This window comes from Equus quagga, chromosome 1 (assembly GCF_021613505.1).
Source record: "Equus quagga isolate Etosha38 chromosome 1, UCLA_HA_Equagga_1.0, whole genome shotgun sequence".
Classification (NCBI taxonomy): Eukaryota; Metazoa; Chordata; class Mammalia; order Perissodactyla; family Equidae; genus Equus; species Equus quagga.
Genome location: NC_060267.1, coordinates 34,865,801 through 34,890,038, shown reverse-complemented (window position 1 = coordinate 34,890,038; position 24,238 = coordinate 34,865,801). Strand labels below are relative to the sequence as shown.

The 24,238-nt window shown below is 38.7% G+C and overlaps 1 protein-coding gene across 1 annotated transcript in view; it reads left to right on the top strand.

The window, feature by feature from the left end:
- IRAG2 (inositol 1,4,5-triphosphate receptor associated 2) overlaps nt 1-24,238 on the top strand; it is an 88,023-nt gene that overhangs the window by 2,333 nt on the left and 61,452 nt on the right. The window contains exons 3-10 of the mRNA XM_046642015.1: nt 7,424-7,604; nt 10,493-10,572; nt 10,659-10,737; nt 12,349-12,507; nt 15,601-15,718; nt 17,711-17,761; nt 20,645-20,722; nt 23,152-23,208. Of these exons, the coding sequence (XP_046497971.1) occupies nt 7,424-7,604; nt 10,493-10,572; nt 10,659-10,737; nt 12,349-12,507; nt 15,601-15,718; nt 17,711-17,761; nt 20,645-20,722; nt 23,152-23,208 (803 nt within the window). The remainder of the gene's footprint in view (nt 1-7,423; nt 7,605-10,492; nt 10,573-10,658; nt 10,738-12,348; nt 12,508-15,600; nt 15,719-17,710; nt 17,762-20,644; nt 20,723-23,151; nt 23,209-24,238) is intronic.

Sequence of the window (24,238 nt, the reverse complement as noted above, 5' to 3'; positions counted from 1 at the left end):
TCAAGTCATCTGTACTTTATATTGTGAAAGGGAAATGGTTTATGTTTGGGGCTCTGTGCAACTTTGTCTACAAATGTGGTGGATGCAACCTAATTTGGGAGTAAGGGTGGCTGTTTAGGTGTTGATTATTTCTTATAATTTCTTTGTACCTATTTTGCATATTTCCCCAGTGTCTTGAATGATTTTATTGAGCTTATCAACTGATTTACCAGCTCCATTCGTTGATTGGAACTACTTATGTGTCATGGGTGTTGCCTTGCGAGAAATATATACTTCCAACGTGTAAAACCACTATACAAATTTAGCTCAAAATTTTTAGTTAATTTTAGATTTTCACTTCTGCTTTTTTTAGAGATGTGTTCTTTTTAAAAGTTCTGCAAGTAATTTTTAGTACATTAAATGACTCATGCTCATTGTAATAAAATTAATAATACATAGATAAGCAAAAAGAAAGGAAAAATCATCAGTAGGCCTATTTCCCTGAGCACCCATTGTTAGCGATTTGTTGTATAACTTTCCACAATTTCCTGTGCCAATATGGTTTTGTTTTTTGTTGTCAGTGCTGCGAGTCGATTCTGACTCCTAGTGACCCTGTGTACAGCACAGCTGAATGCTACCCAGTCTTCTTACACCATCCTCTCACCTTCGAGTGCTGAATAAGACAATGCTCCACTGCTCTTCATAGGGTTTCCATGGCCAATTTTTTTGGAAGTGGGTGGCCGGGTCCTTCTTCCTAATCTGTGTTAGTCTGGAAGCTCTGCTGAAACCTGTCCACCATGGGTGACCCTGCTGGTATTTGAAATACTGGTGGCACAGCTTTCAGCATCACAGCAACATGTGGCTGCCACAGTATGACAACTGACAGATGGGTCATGTGAGTCCCTGATCAGGAAATGAACCCAGGTCTTGAGTTGGGTGAGAGCACCGAATTTTAACCACTAGGCCACCACGGCTGGCTAGTTTTCTTTTTTTGGGTTCAATTTTTTTTTTTTTTATTATAGTACATGTCAAACATATACAGAAATAGAGAGAATAGTATGGCAAACCCTTATATATGTGTCATAACCAATTATGTCTCATTTTTAACCCCACCCATTTTCCTCTCCTCCACTCTGGATTATTTTGAGACAAATCCAAGACATCACATTATTTCATCTGTAAATATTTCAGTACGTATTTCTAAAAGATAAAGACTGATTTCAAACACAGCTGCAATGTTATTATCATGACTAAAAATGTAACATAATTTCTTAATGTCAAATATCCTGTCAGTATTCAAAATTTCTCATTTGTATGAGAGATTTATTTTTTCTTGAACAGTTTAATTGTTCAAATCAATATCCAAGAAAGGTTTGTTCATTGTAATCAGTTGTCTGGCTTATCTCTATGTTCTCTTTCTACTTGTCTTTTTTGTATTTTAACTTATGTGTTAATGAAACTGGTTCTTTTATCTCAGAGAGCTTCCTCCAATCTGAATTTTGGTGATTGTGGGCTTGTAGAAACATTTGACTTGTTTCTCTGTCTCCTATATTTAGAGGTTTGATCAGATAAAAATTTGATTTATTTTCTTGGCAAGACTTCTACATAGATGGTGATATATATTTTGATCTGAAGGCAAAACTCTTGATGATGAAAGCCTACATCTATTTTTCCATTAGGTGTTGCAAATGGTGATATTCTGTCACTCCTTCCTAAATTATCGGCTGGCTGGAATAGTCTATAACGAGAAACTCTATCCTGCTTCATCTACTATTTGGCTGTACTGAGTCTTGAATCGTGAAGAGAGACAGGATAAAAGCTTTTCCTTTTTAAAAAATTTGATTGAGGTCACATTGGTTTATAACATCATGTAAATTTCAGGTGTACATCATTATATTTTGGTTTCTGTATAGACTAAGATAAAAGCTTGATTGTTTCTGATGACTTGAGGGTAAGTTGGAGATGTTGTGCCTCTTTACCTCTAAGCACATCAGTGTGGATTTCCTATAAACAGGGACATTTGCTTGCACGACCACAGAAAAATGATCAAAATCAGGATATTTAACATTGATACAATACTATGATCTAATTCAAAATTCTATATTCAAATTTTGTCGATTGTCCCAATAATATACTTTCTAGCTTTTTTGTTTCCTGGTCTAGGATCCTGTTCAGAATCACACTTGTATTTAGTGGTTACATTTCTTCCGTCTCTTTAAATCTGGAATGGTTCCTCAGATTCCTTGTCTTTTATGACTTCAAAATTTTTGAAGAGTATAGGCTAGTAACTTTGTAGAATGTCTGATATTTCCTCTTGATTATTCAAGTTAGACGTTTTCCCAGGCATGCTGCAGAAGTGATGTTGTATTCTTCTCAGTACGATTATCAGGATTTTTAACTTTGATCACTTGATTAGTGTGGTGTCTGCCAAGTTTCCTCATTGTAAAGTTTCTCTTTTTCCTTTGTAATTAATAAGTAATTTATGGGAAGAAACTTGGAGTTGACGTAAATATCCTATTCCTCGTCAAACTTTCACTCACTCGTTTTAGAATCTGTGATGTTGCGATTTATAATAAGAAAGTTATTTTTGGTCTTTGTCCCATTTCTGGCACAGAGCTCCTAAAACCATTGCAATTTCCTAAGTGATGAGAACAATAAAGGTGTCTTCTGAGATGGTAACGAGTGACTTTTGGAAAGTATCTAAGAATGGGGGCTGGTTGCTAGAGGATCCAGCCATCTAACCACGTGATTAGACGTTTGGAACTTTCAGTCCCATGTTGTCAGTCAGTCAATCACCCCCGCCCCTCCAACCTCTTGGTTGGAGATTGAGTTCGGTTACCAATGGCCAATGATTTAACCAATCATGACTAGGTAATGAGACTCCATCAAAACCCAAAAGGACAAGGTTTGGAGAGCTTCCAGGTTGGTGAACATGTGGAGATTTGGAGAGAGTGACACGCCAGGGAAAGCCTGGAGACACCATGCCCTTTCCCCCTACCTTGCCCTATGCACCTCTTCCATCTAGCTGTTCCTGAGTTATATTCTTTTATAGCAAACTGGTGATCTAGTAAGTAAAATGTTTCTCTGAGTTCTGTGAGCTGCTCTAGCAAATTACTCAAACACAGGGAGCAAGTCATGGGAACCTTCAATCTATAGCTGGTGGGTCAGAAGCACAGGTGACAACCTGGACTTGGGATTGGCATCTGAAGGTGGAGGGAAGTGGGTGGATGTCAGTCCTGCAGGACTGAGCCATTAACCTGTGGGATCTGACACTATCACCAGGTAGATAGTGTTAGAATTGAGTTGAGTTGTAGGACACCCAGCTGGTATCTGAGAATTGCTTGGATGTGCGAGGAAAAACCCCACAAATTGGAACTGGTGATCAGAAACACAGCATCCATTGATATTTCCTGCCTAAATCAATTATTACTATGATGGTTGCCAAACAGGAATTTTTCTCTCTCCATCATTCTTTGTATATGTGTTATTTGCCAGTCTACCATAGGAGTTTTACCTTCTCCCTATTAACTATTAATTTCACTATGAATCTCTGGACTCTTCTATATTCGATGGTTTATAATCTGCTACTATCATTATTTATTTTGATGCTCAAATTGTCCCGTAGTTGGCCAGCAGGATATTCTTCAAGCTGACTCCTGTGTCTGTTGGGTGTATCCCCATCTTTCTTTGAGCACTTCATTAATTCCTGGTACAACCAGATGTGCCAGGTACTAATACTTTTGACATATCCTCATTGTTTTTAATAGCTTCCTTGTTTTCTCTGTTGTTATAAACATCTCTAGGTTTATCTTGTACATTTCCTGCCCCAACCTTTGAATCAGCTATTTCTTCAAAGATCCATAACTTCCTTTAGTGGGAAATAATATATAGAGACCACAATCTGGGGACAAGGGATGGTGGCTATTTCTAGCCTTTTAGGTGGTCATACCTAGGAAGTACTTAGATTTTTTGAAGATAAAATACATTATGATTTCATTGCCTTTCTTCCATGCAAGTTCAGTACAATAGGGGTTTTATTTATCTCTTCTACATCTGTATCTCCTTTCTCACCTAGAGAAAATCCTGGTTCTCAATGACACCAATATAAATGTTCATTTGCGTTATTTTACGATACACACACAACAGTTTCAGAATAGCAATTCCCAAACTACTTGTATTATTTCTCTGTTGCTGAATCACCACAAACGTGGCAGCTTAAAACAACACGAGTTTATCACCTCACAACTTCTATGGATCAGGCACGGTTTGGCTGGGTCCTCTTCTAAGGAACTCACAAGGCTGCAAGTTGTTGGCCGGGGCAGCCGCCTCATCTGTGGATCACCTGGAGAATGACCTGCTTTTGGTGGCAGAATTTAGTTCCTTGCAGTTATAGGACTGAGGGCTTCAGATTCTTGCTGCTGTCAGCTGGAGGCCTCCGTCAGTTTTTTGCCAGTTAGGCCTCTCAACATAGGCAGCCCATTACATGGGCAGTTTGCTTGTTCAAAGCCAGCAAGGGGGTGAGTCACTCCAGCAAGACAGGCACAGAGATCTTATGTAACTTAATCACACAATCATATACACATACATCCCATCACCTTTGCCATATTCTACTGGTTAGGAGTAAGTCATGGGTCAGGCACACATCCCAGGGGAGAAGACTCCACAAGGGTATAAACATCAGGAGGCAGGGATCTCAAGGGGCACCCTAGAGTCCGTCCCCCTCACTACCATAATACGATTGCTAAAAATGGTTTAAGATTTTTTTGGTCATTCTTTTTAAGATATATACAACATGTTCTCTAAGTATGCGTAGGAATGTCTCCAGACTTGTTTTATAATCTGCCTTTTCTCAATAATTTTGAGTACTTGTTTCTGTCAACAAATTTTCTTTATATACTATGCTTTTTTGGGATGTAACATATATAACCAATCTGTCCCAATTGGATATTATTTTTTTCTCTATTATAAACAGCACCATAATGAACATTCTTGTAGCAAAACATTTGCATGCACCCTTAATTATATTGTTAGAATGAGTGGGGCTTATTTTTTCCCAGAAACCTTCTCTGCTTGGATAGGATTTAAGGAAATATTTCCATGAAGAAAATAAGGAAGCTCTACTGAAGGGAGATGGGAGATGTATTAATCACGGTTCCCCAGAGAAACAGAACAAATAGTGTGTATGTATGTGTGTGTGTGTTATGTATAAAGAGATTTATTATCAGAAATAGGCTTACATGATTTCAGAGGCATGCAAGTCCCAAGATCTGCAGGGTGAGTCCACAAGATGGAGACCCAGAGAGCCAATGGTTTAATTCCAGTCTGAGTCCACAGGCCCGAGAACTAGGTGAGCTGATGGTGTAGTTCCTGTCCAAAGGCCCATAGACTCAAGACTGAGGAAGAGCTGCTGTTTCTGTTCCAGTCTGAAGGCAGGAAAAAAGCTGACGTCCCAATTGGAAGGCGGCAGGCAGGAATAGTTCTCTCTCCTTTGGGAAGGGTCTGCCTTTTTGTTCTGGTCAGGCTCACCCACATTAGAAAGGGCAGTCTGTGGTACTTAGTCGATCAATTTAAATGTCAATCTCATTTGAAAACACCCTTGTGGAAGCACCCAGAACAACGCTAGACCAAATATCTGGGCACGCTGTGGTCCAGTCAAGTTGACACATAAAAAAAACCTTCACAGGAGACCTTGCCAATTTTGAGGTATATGACAGCGGGGTTAGAGTTTTTGTGGAGGAAAAGGAGATAAAGGTATTCTTTTTTTTTTTTGCAAGGAAAATTTTTTTTTATTGGGTTCATAATAGTTTACATCAACGTGAGATTTATGTTATACAGTATTTCTTGACTGTCACCACATAAGTGCTCCCCTTCACCCGCTGTGCCCCCCCCCACCCCGATACCCCTTCCCCTGGTAACCACTGAACTCTTTTCTTTGTCCCAGTACTTGTTTATATTCCACATGAGTGAAATCATCTGGTGTTTGTCTTTCTCACACTGGCTTATCTTGCTTAGCATAATTCCCTCTAGGTCCTTCCATGTTCTTGCAAATGGGATGAATTTGTCTTTTTTCCTGGCTGAGTAGTATTCCATTGTGTATATATATACCACATCTTTTTTTATCCAATCATCGGTCGATGGGCATTTGGGTTGCTTCCATGTCTTGGCCATTGTGAATAGTGCTGCAATGAACATAGGGGTTCATATGCTACTTTGGATTGTTGATTTCAGATTGTTTGGGTAGATACCCAGTAGTGGGATAGCTGGGTCATATGGTAGTTCTATCTTTAACTTTTGAGGAATCTCCGTACCGTTTTCCATAGTGGTTGCACCAGTTTGCATTCCCACCAGCAGTGTGTGAGGGTTCCCTTCTCTCCACATCCTCTCCAACATTTGTTATTTTTAGTCTTAGTGATTATAGCCATTTTAACAGACATAAGGTGGTATCTTAGTGTAGTTTTGATTTGTGTTTCCCTGATGATTAGTGGCAATAAAGGTATTCTTGTTAGCTTTCCAGCCCTCTTTCCAATTCTACTACAAATAAGGAATACAAATTCTCTCTCTAAATAATTATATTAATAATTTTATTTCCCTTTCCAATACTTCCTATCACAGCCAAATGACATTTTATATTGAATTAATACTTTCTTTAAAGTTATTCAGTCTTCTTTACAACTATCCCCTTGTTCTAATTACTAGACTTATTCTTTTCTTGTATCATGGTCTATACTTAGCTTCTTGACAAAGAATCTTTACTCCTGCATCCACCCTGTCAATCATCTACTTACTTTTTCTTCTCCACCTGAGGCAGCTAGCCCAAGGCAGGCTTCAGTTAAAAGTAAAAGAGATGTCTTATGCTTAAAGAACATTGGTGTGTCAATCACTAACATAGTGTATATGATTTTAATTTCTGAATGTGATGGTAGGGCTGACTGTACCTAAGAATGGCCTCTCCGACCCCACCCACCACCAAAAGCGTCAAACTACTTACTTGAGACTGAAATTTCATCTAGGTCAGAGCAAAAACTTCCTTCACTGAATGCTTTTTAAGGAAAGAATGAGAGCCAAAAATAAAGTGGCATTTTGATTACCTCCCACCGGTGATTATTGATTAGAAATGTCATCCATATTTAAACCTCACAACAACTCTGTATGATAGGTATCATCATCCCCATCTCACAGATAAGGAAACTGAGGCTCAACGAGAGGAAGAAATCTTCCCAAAGCCATGAGCTGATAGATTTCAGGGCCAAGATTTGACATCAGGTCCGTTAGACTCCAAACCAAAGCCAGTGCTCCTTCCACTCTGCCGTGCCAACTCAACAGGACTGCTGGGTTATATGGCATGTTTCTGGGACCCAAGGGACCTGAAAGAATTAAGCACCTGACTTTTAAAAAATAATCTTTCCCCATCTTTCAAAACTAACTTGCCTTTCTTCTTCCTAAGGCTCAGTAGGAGTTGCCAAAATAATAGATTACCTGAGACAAACAACTAGTCGCGATTCTGAAGAGAGTGTCCTTGAGGAGCTGTGGAACATGCTTGATCCTGAAAAGAGAGACCTGCACGTGGATATGGAAACTTTCCATGTCATCATGAGAGAATGGATGGCCTACCGTAGAAACAAAGGGTAAAGGGTAACCTTAGTGCCCTCAAGATGCCTTCTCAGGCTCTGTTGTAACAATTGATTACAGTTAAGGCTAATAACTGTTTTCTGTGATGATGGAAATACTATAATCCAGCACTTTCTCACACTTTAGTATGCATTGGAATCAGCTGACCCATATTATACCTGATTGTTGGCCCGGTCTCACCACCTTGATTCAGTACTTCTGGAGTGGAGCCTGATAATTTGCATTTCTAACAAGTTTCCAGGTGATACTGATACTAATGGTGAGGCCAAAGTGATGGGCACCCTTTGAGAACCTATTATGTTAATTATGTTAATTCTGATAACACATTGTGATTAGGGGGCAGCACATATTGTCATGTTCTTACAAAGAATTTGGCTGGCATAGGAGTCAAGCAAGTTTTTTTTTTTTTTTTTTTGAGGAAGATTAGCTCTGAGCTAACTACTGCCAATCCTCCTCTTTTTTTGCTGAGGAAGCCTGGCCCTGAGCTAACATCCTTGCCCATCTTCCTCTACTTTATACGTGGGACACCTACCACAGCTTGGCTTGCCAAGCGGTGCCATGTCCGCACCTGGGATCCGAGCCGGTGAACCCCAGGCCGCCGAAGCAGAACATGCACACTTAACCGCTGTGCCACCGGGCCGGCCCCAAGTCAAGCAAATTATTGATACTGACTACCAAATCTCCAAATGCGTTTAATCTCAGAGTAAACTCCCTTTTAAGGTCAGTGGGAGGTGAGTGTAATTGGGAAGCCTAGACTATAGGAAGGCTAAAGGGAAAAGGGAAAGATAGTGGGATAGAAAAAAAAGTGAAGAAAGAGCAGGGCATCCATGATCTCAGGATGCTGGAGAAGTTTCCAAAGGAAGTCTAAGTCCTGTGGCTTTTACTCAGCTGTTGATCTCCAGCTGTCAGCTGATATTTACTAGTGATCTGCTTAAAGAAAACTTCAAGCCCAAAGAGTGGCAAAACTTGCTGGATTTCATATAGGGTTAGGATGTACTGATGAATTAAAAAACACGACTGAAATGTTTCATGATTAATCACGAAGCAAGATAACACAAGTTAACTGTGAAGGTAAGGCAAACATATAAAGAAATCTAATCTTACCAATAATCAAAGAAATGCAGGGGGCCAGCCAGGTGGCGCAGTGGTTAAGTTTGCACGTTCCTCTTCAGAGGTCCAGGGTTCACTGGTTCGGATCCCGTGTGCGGATCTATGCACTGCTTGTCAAGCCATGTTGTGGCAGGCGTCCCACATATAAAGTAGAGGAAGAGGGGCATGGATGTTAGCTCAGGGCGAGCCTTCTTCAGCAAAAAGAGGAGGATTGGCGGCAGATGTTAGCTCAGGGCTAATCTTCCTCAAAAATAAATAAATAAATTAATTAATTACTTTTTAAAAAGAAATGCAAATAAAGAGAATATGCCATTTTGCCCATCAGTTTAACAAAGATTTAAAAGAATGACTCTGTCCCATGTTGTCAGGACAGGTGGAGAAATAGGTGCTCTCATACGTTGTTGATAGTAGTACAAGTTGGCACAGTTTTTCCAAGAGCAATTTAGGAGTGTGTATCAAATCCTTAAAAACAGGCAATCTATTTCAGCTAGTAATGTAACTTCAAGAAAAATAACCAATCATAACTCTAATATATATGTAGAAAGTTGTTTATGATAGTGATAAATATAAGTAACCTAAATATTTAAAAATAGAGGGTTGGACAAATAAATTACAATACTTCCATACACGAGAATCCTAAATAGTGACTCAAAATTATAATTTGATAAATATTTGACAAGAGAAATATTTATATGTATTTGTTTCCAATAATAGACCATAGATCCATATATTTAGTATAATCCCATATTTGTCAAGAACTGAAAACTTTCATAGGAAAAAGTTGGGAAGAATATATTCCAATGATTATCTCTGCATGATGGTTTTAACTTTTTGTTCTCTTTTCTTATGAATGTTCTCATTTTTCTAAAGTATTTGTTTGACTATATAATAAAAATATCAATAATCCGTATATAAAATGCAGTGAAGGCAAAAGGAAAAACAATTTTTATAACAAATGGAAAGGAAAAGAAAAAATGTGGGGAAAGTTAATACAAAATATAAGAACAGAAACTCAGAAATACTGATGGGTGTGTATCTAGGAATAGAAAGAATGATGTATGAGTTATTCTGCTCACTACCTTCTGACAGACATCTCACATTGAACCACAATGAGATGTAAGACAAATTTAGAGAATTATGGCTGCTCCAGAGAGATAATCTAAGGATTTGTCATTTAGAAAGATTAAGTAACAAAATTTAACTATAGTATAGAGACTCTTGGAAAAGAAATGGTTGAAATTTTAATATGTTTATTTGGGGGGTTAGAACCAGAGTTTGGGGACTGGACAGAGGTCTGTGTAGGGGGCTCCTCAAATTTCCTGAGTAAAATGCTCACAGTAGTTAGTCTAGGTTCAACTTGGTTTTCCATGAGAAAGGGAAAATAACACCATCGTGTCCAAAGGATTAATTGCTCTTGCCTCTTCCTTTCCAATCCTTCAAGGCGCACGGTCTTGCTACGTCCCTGTGTCCACTTATCACTGCAAACTATGTGGACTTCCCACCCCTAATTATAGTTGCTGTACATCACCACCTATTTCTTCATGCACATTTTCTTTTTCATGTTAGATTAAAAGGTTGGGGAAGGTGGAGGTAACACCTTATGTTTCTTTTCTACTACCCTAACTTGGACTCCAAATAGTTGCTGAATCAATAGATGGTTTTAAAATTCAGAAAGAACTACCTGAATGGGGAAGTACAGAGCACATCTGAAAAATTAGCCAAGATTTAGTCTGGCAAAGAGCCCCAGCTCATTGGGTTTGTCTTTTGTCTGCAGGGAAGGAGGGAATAGTGGATCAAATGACAGCATCGAGGACTCTGTTTTTGAACAGGACAGCATAAAATCAGGTGGAACAAGTATGTATGTGTTTCTTCACGGTTGTTCTGCCACTTTCCTATGGTTTGGAGAAATGGCGTTTTCATGAGTCTCCTGTATGTTTCAGCTAAGACGGCGGCAGATGTAATAGCGTCTGCATCCGAGAGCTTCGAGGCTTTGAGTGAAGACATGTCTAAAGGAGTCTTGTAAGCGTTCTTACTTGTAGCGCTCTCTCAAGTGCCTCAAGTTTTGTTATTTATTTTTATTATTTCATAGATCTACATATTTTGCTTATGATAAAGTCACTTAGCTCTTTTGTGTGTGTGGTAAAGCTAACAATTTATTTTGAACTCTTAACTATTCTATCCCAATTACATTAGAACTAGTTTCACTAGGAACACAAATTATATGACGAGTATTATATAAATTAACGTTTTCTCACTCATGAAACCTTTCTCCTTCAGTGACTCCATGTGTTTTCATGGAAAACAAGTTCCATTTAAAGCAGAGTTATGACATTGACCTTAAGCTTTTTGGGGGGTTATCTTTAAAAGACTTCTTTGATAGATTCTTTTCGATATCAATGAGAAAAGCTGTTTTCTGCTAAATGTGTGAGTTTTAGATGTTAAAGAGAGGTGATGCTGTCTCTGACTTAGTTTATCTTTCCCACTTTGGATTTACCCTTGCAAAGAGGTGGAATAGGAACCATGTACCCAACCAGTGCTGAGCACTGGGATAAAACGGCATGAAACACACAGTCCAAGCTCTCAAAAGGCTTATGTTCTGGGGCCAGCCTGGTGGCGAAGCAGTTAAGTGTGCACGTTCTGCTTCAGCAGCCCGGGGTTCGCCAGTTCAGATCCTGGGTGCAGACATGGCACCACTTGGCAAGCCATGCTGTGGTAGGAGTCCCACATATAAAAAGTAGAGGAAGATGGGCACAGATATTAGCTCAGGGCCAGTCTTCATCAGCAAAAAGAGGAGGATTGGTGGCAGATGTTAGCTCAGGGCTAATCTTCCTCGAAAAAAAAAGGCTTATCATCTAATGTCAGGGGCAAGACTCACAAACATTAGTGAGCTATAGAAAATATTAAGAAAGATGAGTACTACATTGAGCTACAATAAAAAAGCCCCTCAGAATTGCTTCCCAGTTTAAAGGCCTATTAGGACCTGCCAAGATCCCTTGACTAAAAGAGTAGTGTGTCAGTTTGTTTCAGGATCTCCCATAACCTGGGCAGAAATAGGAACTCTGCAGTGTAGACAGAGGTAAACGTTAGGAGTGAAGTGGAAAGGAATAAACAACAGCTGTGGAAGGTGACTTCAGAACTGGCAGATGCTGAATACCTGGCAATTTTTTTTTTTTTTTTTTAGGAAGATTAGCCCTGAGCTAACATCTGCTGCTAATCCTTCTCTTTTTGCTGAGGAAGACTGGCCCTGAGCTAACATATGTGCCCATCTTCCTCCACCTTATATGTGGGACGCCTGCCACAGCATGACTTGACAAGCAGTGTGCAGGTCCGTACCCAAGATCCGAACTGGCAAACCCTGGGCTGACGAAGCAGAACATGTGAACTCAACCCCTGCTCCACCGGGCCAGCCCCAATACCGGGCAATTTTGGAAACGTCTCTGATGCTATTGTAATAAAGGGCTGAATACGTATTTATAGTATAAATGAACTACATTTATGAGGATGGAAGAGGATAAAGTAGTAAATCTCACAAGAATATTTAAGCCTGTTTGGGCTTAGCCATATGCTTTATTTTGATTGGAAGAAATTAGAGATGTTGAAGATTTTTCTCCTTCATTCTTTCTCCTGCAGAGAGGTGTCTGATTTGATTACCTATATAGCAGACCTGCATTTCAACAAGTGGAAGTTGGAGGAGGAAAATAATAAGTTTAAATTGGCATTAGAAACCTTGGAAGAAGCTAACAGCCAGTTATCAGAGGATGGCACTGAGCTGCGCCTTCAGATAAAAAGGTGAACCACAGTGGGGTGCTGCATGCTGGGGGCTTTCAATTCTTCTTTCCTTTTCTCTAAATTGTTTTTCATCAACGTATAATTCGTATTGCATAAAATTCACCCTTTTAAAGTATACAATTCAGTGTTTTTTAGTATATTCATAAGGTTATCCAACTACCACCATGATCTAATTCCTGAACATTTTCATCACTCCAAAAAGAAATCGCATACTGATTATCAGTCACTCCCCATTTCCACCTTTCCTCAGCCACTGGCAACCACCAATCTACTTCCTATCACTATGGATTTGACTATTCTGGATATTTCATATAAATGGAGTCATACGATAGATGATCGTTGTGTCTAGTTTCTTTCACTTAGCATAATGTTTTCAAGGCTCATCCATATTGTAACATATATCACTACTTCATTCTTTTTCATGGCAGAATAATATTCCATTGTATGGATGTACTCCATTTTGTTTATCCATTCTTCAGAGGCTGGACATTTTGATTACATCCACTTTTTGGCTCTTATGAGTACTGCTGCTATCAACATTTGTGTACAAGTTTTTGCGTGGACTTATGATTTTAGCTCTCTCGGGTATACACCTAGGAGTGGAACTGCTGAGTAGCAACCTATACTGAGCATTCTGAGGAACTGCTAAACTGTTTTCCAAAGCAGCTGTACCAATTCACATCCCCACCAGCGATGTTGGTCAGTTCTTTTCTAGAGATGATGTTCTCTATGTCATTCAGGGTAGTCTAGATAAGACCAGTATGCCCATGGGCCAAGTGTGGATCTAGCCAAAGAATTCTGTGGTTCAGCTGAACTCTTACTCTATGCAAAGTCCCATGATGAGTATTATAAGAGACTCATTGATGAGTCAGATTTAAAATGTGCCCCCAGTGTACCTGTAGCCTAGAAGGATGATAGGAAAATTTGTGACCTTAGCTTAAGATAGAAAGGGATAAAGGACCTAGGAGACATACCAGGTAAAGGGTCCAACAGTAGTAAAATGGGTTTCAGGGAGATGCTCCAGCATCAGGAAAAAAGCAACAAGGTTCTCACAAAGTCTGTCTTTACAGATGTCGTAGGTGCTAGAATTCTCAACAGAAAAGGCCTAAGTTAGCTTGAAAAGACAGTAAAGCATCTAACTATGGACTCCTACCCTCATAATTTTTGACTGGCCAGTCCAGCCTCCAAACCAACCTATAAAACTCAAAAGATATGCTTAACTAAAGCTCTCTCCATTCCACAATTGGCTTATTTATTATTTATTTGAAATACAGTTATTCAGAATTTCTTAAAAAAACTCTGCCTTGGATGAAAGTGCCGGTCAGGGCTTTTGGTTGCAAGCTCTAGAAGCTGACTGTGGTGACTGGAGCTGACTCTGGTTAACTTAAGTAGTGAAGAAACGTACTAGAAGGGAATTGGGTAACTTACAGAATAGAGAGAAAGGCTAGAAAGTTCGGATGGGCAGCCAGAATGCCAGTGTCAACAAAATTAAGCCTTCGAGTCCTTCTCTTTCCTCCTTCTGCTAATCCTTCAGGAAGAGCCTCTGTTTCCTGTCAGTGCTCACGGGCTGTTTTTGGTACTGTGCAGTTGTCCCGTCATAGTAAAATTTGCCTTTTATATTAACAGTGCCCTCCTTAATGGGAGGAACGGTGTCTTTTCCATCCCGGCTACCCTAGTGCTTAGTAGAATGTCTACCATAGAATAGCTCTCCCTTCCTTCCGGTTGCTGGCAAGCCAGAAATCTTTGTCTCCTTTTTCTTCCTCGGCCTTCACTTCTAAGTCAAATAGCAGGTCCTGTTAATTTTACCTACCTTATATCTCTCAAGTAGAGTTACTTCTTTCCATTCCTGTGTCTGCCACTTAGTTCAAGTCAACATCAACTTTCACCTGGGTCGCTATAGTGGTCTCCAGATTCAGTTCCCTGCCTTTTCCCAAACTTATGCCACACCAGCAGGAATACTCTTCCTACATGTCAGTCTGACCACATGATGACCCTGCTTCAAACACTTCAGTTGATCCCTATCGATTCAGGATAAAACCCAAATTCCTTCATCTGGTTTGCAAAGCCCATCATGGTGGGGTCTCTGTTGCCTTATCTCTCCTTCCCAGTGTTCACTCTGGCTCCAACAATATCTAACTACTTGCAGCCCTTCAGTGAGCTGCTGTTCTCTCTCCCTCTTTCTCATTATCTGAGCTATCTGCCTTCTCCAGAACTCAGGTTCACTCCAAGCTTGGTTCTTAACACACTGTATTGTAATAATGATTATCTGTTTACCCTAGTAGACTATAAACTCCAGGAAGGTAGACTTCTCATGACTGGGTTCACTTTTGTCTTCTTCAATGCCTAGCATAATGCCTGGCACAGAGTTGGAGCTCAATAAATACTTGTTGAATGATCAATGTTAGTAGGGAAAAAAATTGCACCCTCTTTGAGACCCTGCTCAGAAAGCAGTTTATAATTTAGTGGGAGCACAAACAGATAATTTCATGATATGGATTACTGTAATACATTTAATCGGTTTCCTTTTGTTGGCCATTTAGGTTGTTTCCAATGCTTTGTTGTTGTAAACAATGATATAACAAACTTTTTAAATAAAATATATCATTTAGAGACAGTTTGCAATTATTTATTGGTTTAGTTGTCATCTCCCTCACTAGTATGTAACCTCTATAAAGGCAAGGACCATGTCTGTTTTGTCCACCATCATACACCCCCTTGCAGGGTATAGCACCTGAAACATGGTATTAATCAGTAAATATTTGTGGAATTGCATTAACTAATGTCAGATCTTATTAGCAGAAGGAGAGAACTGTGTGATTCAGCCAATGATGGATTTCAATGGGAGTCTCCAAATCTTTATCTTCAGGAATATGTTTGTTTCCTTCTATCCTTTTTCCCCACCACACTCCCCCCAAATCCCTTCCTTCTCCAAGGACTGTGAAAGATCATGGGTATATTTTTGCTATTGTTGGCATCTGGTTTGAGTTTTCAGTGGTTTTCAACTTGGGTCCAAAAATAGTTCCTGGCTTTACATAGCATCTTTGACAGTTATATTTGAGGTTTTGCTCATTGCCTTCTCCCCCACCCCCACAGTGCCCACCAGGCTATTATGAGAACAAATCTGTTAAAAGAAGAACTGGAGGAACTGAAAATTAGTATGAATGCTTCAGAAGAGCAGAAGACCATGCTTGTAGCGCGGAACAAACAATTAGTGAGTCATCCAAGTACTTTGAAATTGGCATATAGTTTACATAACTGAACTCCAAAGAGGGTTTATTTGGAGGTGAAAATCAGAAGTTGGTAGGCTGATAAATGAATTGGTAACACCTTAGAAAAGTAAATACAGGTGGGATAAAATCTTTTCAAAGAAGATTAAGATTCTTTACAAATTAGTCATACTCACAATGGTTTATGAAGATCTGAAAGATCTCTGGAGTAGCTCCTGAAGCTGACAGGTGAATTCGTAAATACCTAATGCTGAAAACCACTTGAATTTTCTAAAAAAAAATTCTTGGTCTAACTTTCACCTTTTTCTTAGATTTTAAAAAAATCAGTTCTGTCAGTACTTACAGATGACTAAGAAGCTCTGTAAATCAATCCTTATACTAAATAAGACAGGCTTGTAATTTTTAGAGCAAAGCATTACTTAGACTAGGCTTTGACTCAACCACCAGAGAAGTAATCATTTTTATTGAGAATGTCCAAACTAGTATTCAGAGCTTTAGTAATAATCTTCAAAATCCTGGTATATTCCAGCAGTATATTAGCTTGGCTGGGGTGGTGGAGATCAGCTGAAAGTCATTCAGACTAATTTATTTTTAAGTCTGTAAGTCATCAGACCTGGGCTCTAGGCTTGTGTCACTCATTTGTGACGTCCCACAACCAACGCATAGCTCTTGACTCAATAGTAATTTGTGGAGACTATACTCATTGAGTGTCAGGATGACTCTGCAAGTCTCTGTGAAAGCATTACAGGAAAGACTAATTTGGGACCACTGAGGAGCTTCTAGCGGAGGCAATGGAAAGCAATGATCAAGAGCCCACCCTTGGGAGTCAGCCTACCTGCATTGAAGTCCTGACTCTGAAGGCTGTGTAACTTTAGGCAAAGCACATAACCTCTTTAAGCATCAGTGTCCTCGTATGTAAAATGGAGATGACAATACTACCTACCCTTGGGCTGGGAGGGTTAAATGAGTTAATGAGTGTAAAGCAGTCAATACCCTCTTTCCTACTGGGGCAAATAATGCTAGCTGCTGCCATTAAAAATGCAGAGTCCTAGATATGTAATCCTAATCCTTTGCATTTTGTAGTGTTTTACAATTTCAAAAGGATTTTTAATATTTAATTTCGTTGGTCATCATATAAATGCTGTGAGGTAGAATCAGAAATTGCTATTCTTCATTAAAATAATTAAAAGAGTTATAGGCAAAATCCAGAGGTCTTTTTGATTGTTCAAAATCATCTAATAAATGACTGAGCTAGAATTGAACTCAGGTCTTCTGATTCCAATTATGTAGTGTGTGTTCCTTTATTCTTGTCCCAGTGACATCCTAACTTGAGATGTTTTCCCTTTATTTTTATATTATAAAGATAATACTTGTTCAGTCTGTAAGAATAAGGAAATGCATATTAACAAAGAAAAAATAAAATTCCACAAAATCTTTACCCTGTCCTATCCACAAGATTTACTGTTAACATTTTGGCATATCTCCTGTCCTGGAATGTTTTTTCTTCTAATGGTTCTGAATTTGGGGCTCTTCATTATAAAGTAGTTTTTAATATTTGTATGTTCTGGTAATGTTGAATCTGGGACTATCCACAGCTTCAAGTAGAAAGCTAGAACTCTTTGTGATTTCAAGTTGCGGTTTAAATAGATGAGTTCACACGACTGCTTTGAGTGGATGGTGGTAAAGTAGCAGGGAGGGAGCCAGGCTGTTCCTTTTTTGTTTTTTTCTGTCCCTCCCTAGCTGTCATAATTCAATTGAGTTAAGGACGAGAGGGACTTCTCACAGATCCCAAGAAACTGGAAGCCAAAGGCTTAACCCCATATTGAGAACGTTTACAGACTAGCCTTGTTGTGATGTGTTAATGCCATATTTAACGCTGATAAAGGGAAAGAATGTTGATAGCCTTGGAGATAAATACATGGTATTTTCATAAAGTTCTCAAATACTTTTAAATTACTTTTCCCTTAATGATTCAGGAGACAGAAAACCGGGCTCTGATTCTTAAGATTCGGATTCTCCAAGAAGAGGTATGTTAAAATTGTTAAACACGGGCACAGATAAACCTATGGAAATCACAGTCGTGGGTCCTGACCCTGAGTTAAATAGAAATCATGTGAATATTTAGGCTCCTGTGGGCCGAAGACCAGGTTGCTTTGTCAAATGACAAGTGAGGAAGAGTGGGTAGGATTTTCATGTCTGGACAGAAATACGTTATTGCCTTTGTAATTCTCCATGGGAGAAACGGGATTTAATAAATTCAGATTTAAGATGAAATGAAATTAACCTGTCTAAAAAATATACAGATCAAGAAGGAAAGTGTAGACATTAATAATTTTCCATTATTCTACTGAACTAGGTGGCAAAAGTCTTGAGTCTGACAGCCAGATCTTAAACTCACTGAAAGTCTGACCTTGGAAAAACCATTTATCTTTTTTGGGTTAGTAATACCTAATTCCCTACATTATTTTGGAGATTAAGATAATGCATGTGAAGCCATTTGGTTAACCATGAATGTACCTCATATATATTAGGCAATGTTAATAAAATCTCTTAAAAAAAGAATAATTCTATATAATATTTTTCTTAAGCCACAGAATTAAAGCATTGAAAGAACAAGTAACAAAGCTACTAGTAAGTTACTATTTTGGTGGGAAATTCTCTATAGGTACCTTTTGAATGTCAAGTATCATGCATGATTTTTTATTTGGGCTTTATATAAGCTTACTGGAGATATTTTTATCCAAAATATGGATCACATGGACATTAAAAACATTTCATTGTGGGTTGGAAAGGAACAATTAAAGATGGGGGGGGAACCCCTACATTAGATTCAGGCGTGTTATATCTACAAGGTCAGGTTTTTGTGAAACTAGTGCTTTACTATTAAGCTCCCCATGTAAGATATTTTTCTCCTCATATTTAACATGATTGACCAGCATCAAAGAATTGTACCAAACCAATTTAGAATTAAGACAGAAGGAAGATGATTTGGAACCCTTCATCATGAGATAGCACTACAATGATTGATGTACATTAGAAAACACATATGAATGATACTGGTAACTAAGATTCCTTTAGGAGGTAAAAATCTGATGCATTGTGAAGAGTAACAGCTCAGTGGTTTGGCTAGTTACTTGCTCTCATTCATTCATTCATTCATTTAGCACATATTCACTGGGAGACCTCTATGTGCTAGGCAGTACTCTAGGTATTGAGGGTACAAGCTTAAGCAAAATAGCCCATGTGGAACTAGCATGTTAGATGGTGGTTAGTGCTGTGGAGAAAAGAAAAGCAGAAGACAAAATTGTGGGGGAATGCAATTTAAACTAAGGTGGTTAGGAAAAGTAGCGCTACGAAGTTAATCATTTGGTTGAAAACTGGAAAGGAGGTTTATCTGTGGAAGAGCATTTCAGGCAGAAGAAATAGCAAGTTCAAAGTCCTCAGGCTGTAGCCTGCCTGCTACTTTTGAGGGACAGCAAGGCCAGCATGGCTGGAGCAGAGGGAACAAGTGGCAAGAGGTGCGGCAGAGAGCTGCAGAGAGCCAGACTCATGGGGTCATGTGTAGGCATTGTATGGACTCTACCTGTTTACACTGAGTGTGATGGGAGCTGTTGGACGGTCTTGAGCAGAAGAGTAACATGATCTAATTTCTATTTTAACCAGGTAACTCTGGCTGTTGGGCTTAGAATTGACTATAGTGGCCCAAGGGGAGAAGCAGGGAGACGAATCAGGAAGCCCTTAATAATCCAGGCAAAAACTGATGGAGGTTTAGACCAAAGCAGTAGCAGTAGAGGTGGAGCGAAGTGTTCAGGTCATCAAATGCTTTATAACATATTCAAAGGTATTTATTATCTATTCAGGTAGTATCGAAGTTCTCATCTAATTCTTTCTGATGTCTCAGTGAAATACCAAGCAAAGTCATCAGCTGAGAGTGAGGATGTTGGAGGAAGTCTTGGAAGTTCAAGGAGAGAGAAGGAACAAAATAGATTAGGACTTGGCAAATGTTCTGTAAAGGACCTGATAGTAAACGTTTTTAGGCTTGCCTGTCTAAAAGGCCTTTGTTGCAACCACTCACTGCTGCCATTGTAGTGTGCAAGCAGCCATAGACAATATGAAAACAAATGAGCACAGCTGTGTTCTAATAAAACTTTATTTACAAAGCCAGGTGGTCAACCAGAGTTGGCCTGCGGAGATGGGAAGTTGGTGTAGTTTGAAAATCCCTGATTTAGGCAAATGGCCGTGTGAATGGACTAGGATTATATGATATGATCACCAGTAAACATTGAAGTTAAAAGTTATGAATTTCACGTGTGACCTGTTGATTCATTTGTATTTTTCTTTAACAATGTTTATCTGAAAGAGTGCTGGCATGGAGTAGGTGGCAAACTGGAATCAAGCAAATACTGAGAAGTAGGGGAGAGGCAAGGGAATTGGAGGGATGTGGAAGAGAGTGATTTTTATGATTGGCCATGGAAGAATGTAAGCTGTGTCGGGAGGGGGCTGAGTTCATGGGAAGGTGGAAGGATAATGAGAAGGTGATAGGATCAATTTATTTCAGGCGTTAGTGGGGATTGAGGGTTTGTTGGTGCTCAAAGAAGTAATCAGGAAAGATAAGAAGTGGTGGTTGAAGAATGAGATGCTTGCCGTTAAGATAAGGGAGGCATCACAGTTGCTGGTAATGACAAGTTTGAAGGTATGACTAGGAAGTGAGGGTGAAATGGAAGATAAGAAGGGACTACTGAGAGTATCCCTGGATGGTCATGTTAAATGTATCATGTTATTCTTTGGATAAAGTCTTAAATTTTGTCCCTTAGTTTAAAGTGTACCACAATGTTAATGATGAAAAGACTTTGTGATGTTCTTTTAACTTTTTGCTCTAAATCTAAGAATACGATCTTCTTTTACATTAGAATACTAAGAATATTATGGATATATATAAATTGGAAAAGAAGATAGAGGAATTGTCTAAAACTGAGACAGAGCACCAAGTAAGCACTTCCCAAATACTGGTAAAATATTTTCTTCCATCAAACTAATTTTACTCTATAAGGATGTATATGACTCATTGACACAATAAACTTTGATTATGAATTTTGAAATCTGTACTCCTCAAGATGTCTGAATTATATAAAAGGCAGTTTCTGGTTTTTTTTAATTTAACGCCTTACTGATATATAATATTCGTGCTGTTAAATTCACTCACTTGGAGTATACAAGTCAGTGGTTTTTAGTATATTCACAGAGTTGGGCAACTATCACCAAAACCAATTTTAAAACATTTTTATCATCCCAAAAGAAATTCCTGTAACAGTCACTCCCCATCCTCCCTACCCGCTGCCAACCCCAACCCTAGACAATCACTAATCTAATCTACTTTCTGTCTCTATAGATTTACCTGTTCTGGACATTTCATGTAAATGGAATCATACACATTATGTGGTCTTTTGTGACTGGCTTCTTTCACTCAGAGTGTTTTCAAGTTTCATCCACGTTATAGCGTATATCAATACTGCATTTCCTTTTATCGCTCAATAATATTCCATTGTATGGATATACCACATTTTGTTTATTCATTCATTAGTTGATGGACATTTGGGCCATTTCTACTTTTTTAGTATTATGAGTAATGCTGCTATGAACGTTCATGTATGAGTGTTTGTATGTGCATATGTTTTCATTTCTTTTGAGTATATACCTAGGGAGGACTTACTGGATCATATGATAACTATACATTTAACCTTTTGAGGAACTGCCAGACTGTTTTCCAAAGTGGCTCTACCATTTTACGTTTCCACCAGCTGTGTATAAGACTTCAAATTTCTCTAACATCCTTGCCAACTCTTGTTATTATTTATATTTTTTATTATAGTGGCAATTTCTAACTTAACAGTATCTGATTTTGTAAATCCCTGTCAGGAAAGATTTCAGCTATTGTACCTTCTTAAGATGGAAAATGAGGAGAGATGGGAAAATCTATCCTTGACTGAATTAAGGGACGATGCCTTACAAAAATGATTTTTATCTATTTTGCATCTAAAAAGTCTATACTTAGTATGTATTTTTGTTATATCTGCCATACATTCTCATCAGGATACAAAGGCAGTTATTAATGAATTTAAAAATTTGTGTCATACTTATTGTTATCTCTAATGGTTTTTTTTTTTTAAGATTTTGTTTTTACTTTTTCTCCCCAAAGTCCCTCAGTACATAGTTGTATATTTTAGTTGTGGGTCTTTCTAGTTGTGGCATGTGGGATGCCACATCAGCGTGGCCTGATGAGTAATGTCATGTCTGCACCCAGGATCCCAACCGGTGAAACCCTGGGCCGCCGAAGCAGAGCGTGCAAACTTAACCACTTGACCATGGGGCTGGCCCCTCTAATGGTTTATTTGAGCAGTGTTTTTTGTTGTAGTATACGTTTGAAATGATGATGGACTTAAATTTCATGTCTATATGTGAAATTTTTAAGTTTCCTAGCAGACATCCAAATTCCTTGTGTATATCTACATATACATATATTATAGCAGTTATAATTTAGACATTAAAATTAATTTTATTCTAGGAATGATTGTCTTTGGAAAACACGACTGTCATAAACTAGTGGAAAGAGCCAGAAAACATGGGTTCAAATCCTGTCTTCTCTACTTAAAAGCTTTATAACCTCAAGCAAGTAGTTAACCTCTTTAAGTCTCAATTTTCTCACCTACTAAATGGGTATGATATTTTCTAACTAATCCACAAGCTTGTTGGAAATTCATATGAGATGATTATGTGAAAATACCTTTAGAACTATAAAGGGATACCAAATATATATGATTATGATAATGATTGTACTTCTGACTATGCTGATTATGTTTCTAGGTTTTCAATTCAATGTACATATTTATCAATTGTATTGTATTTAGAAGCCAATGCCAACAAGCTTGCTTTTGTTTTGAATAAACTGATAAAGCCTTAATATTTATTTTGCTAAAAGAAATCATGAACATTTTTAAACGATGTTTTTAAAAGAAGAAGAGCCTTCTATATGTCCACAGAGAGTCTGTTCATGTCCTATCAAGATTTTCATTTTCACTAAGAAAATGAAGACTCCGTGTCTCCTTAGTATATGAAGTGTGAAGGGCCCTTGGCTGGAGCTGGAGACTCATATTCTAGGCTCAGTTCTGTCACTTGCCATGTGTGACATTGGGCAAGTCTCTGAATGGTGCTGAGCCTCCATTTCCTCACTGGTAAAGGAAGGACAATGACTCCGGCCTCCAGGGTTGTTGTGAGGCTGATGTGAAAGTTCTTTATAAAGTGAAAAACATATGCATGTTAAAGGCGCTTCAGAAACGTCTCAATATTGAAATGATTCTGTGGCACTGTCCTTTCCCAAAGCAGTGTCTCAGTGGCCTTCCCTAAATTTGTTACTTTTCAGATGCAGTTACACACGTATGAGAACGCTTTACTTAGTAAAGACGCAAGTTTGCAGAAGGTTGGTACTGTCCCTTCCCGTGAAGTCCCGTGGGATTGGCTAGCTCTCTACAAGTCATAAAGGAGATGTTCATTTGTGTAACTTCACCCCTGTTAAAGTAACTGATTCTAAATTTTGACACAAGACTTTCCTTCATAGTACTTCACAGAAATGTTCTTCTGAATGAAGAATACTGACTTCTTTATCAAGGATAAGTTTTAGCATATCCTCTCTAAATTCTGGTGGTGTTCATCCGTTTATACAACAAATATCAGTGCGCCAATTTACCAGTCACTGGCTAGATACTGGCGATGCGGTTCTAATTCATAACAATACCAGTGAGTATGTAGTCATTCATTTTAGGGAAGAAGAGTATATTCCCAAATTATTTTCTACCTTGCTTGTTTGATTGTGAAATAGCTAGACAGCTAGATAGCTAGATAATCTTTCTATTTATCCTTGTATCGTGTGACCATAGCCTATCAGGTAACAAAGGATGCCAGTTACAGAAATGCTGATTATGGTGGCTTTAAGAGACCCAAGAAGGACACAGCCTAAGTTAGTAAACTTCCACATTCCAAGACAGGGAAGTGAAGCAAGAGCAATATTTCTTCTTTTCCTTTCCCTGCATTTATGAAGTTGCAAAGGAGTCATTCATGGCTTGTGGACATTGACAGGGGTACTGAATATTGTACTAACTTTATCTCTTCATTGTGGGTGTCCTCTGTCTCTGTGTAGTGACGTTGTGGTAGTGGTGGCTGCTCACTTCGTCCATAACTCTGGTATTTCCACCACTTTGCACTTCTGCTCAGCATTCAAAGGTATTGATTGAGCGCTTCCCATGTGCCAGGCACCGTGCTAGTCATGGGATAAAATTACAGGTCACACACTGACCGTACCCTCTGGTCTTGCAGTACAAAACTATGATTTTAACAGAGATATTGTTTAAACTGTATAAAATTGGATGCCTTAATAATTCCTTTGTCATTTGCAGGTAAAGACTGATTTTTTTCCTTCATGTATCATGTTAATAAATATAGTTTTGACTTTC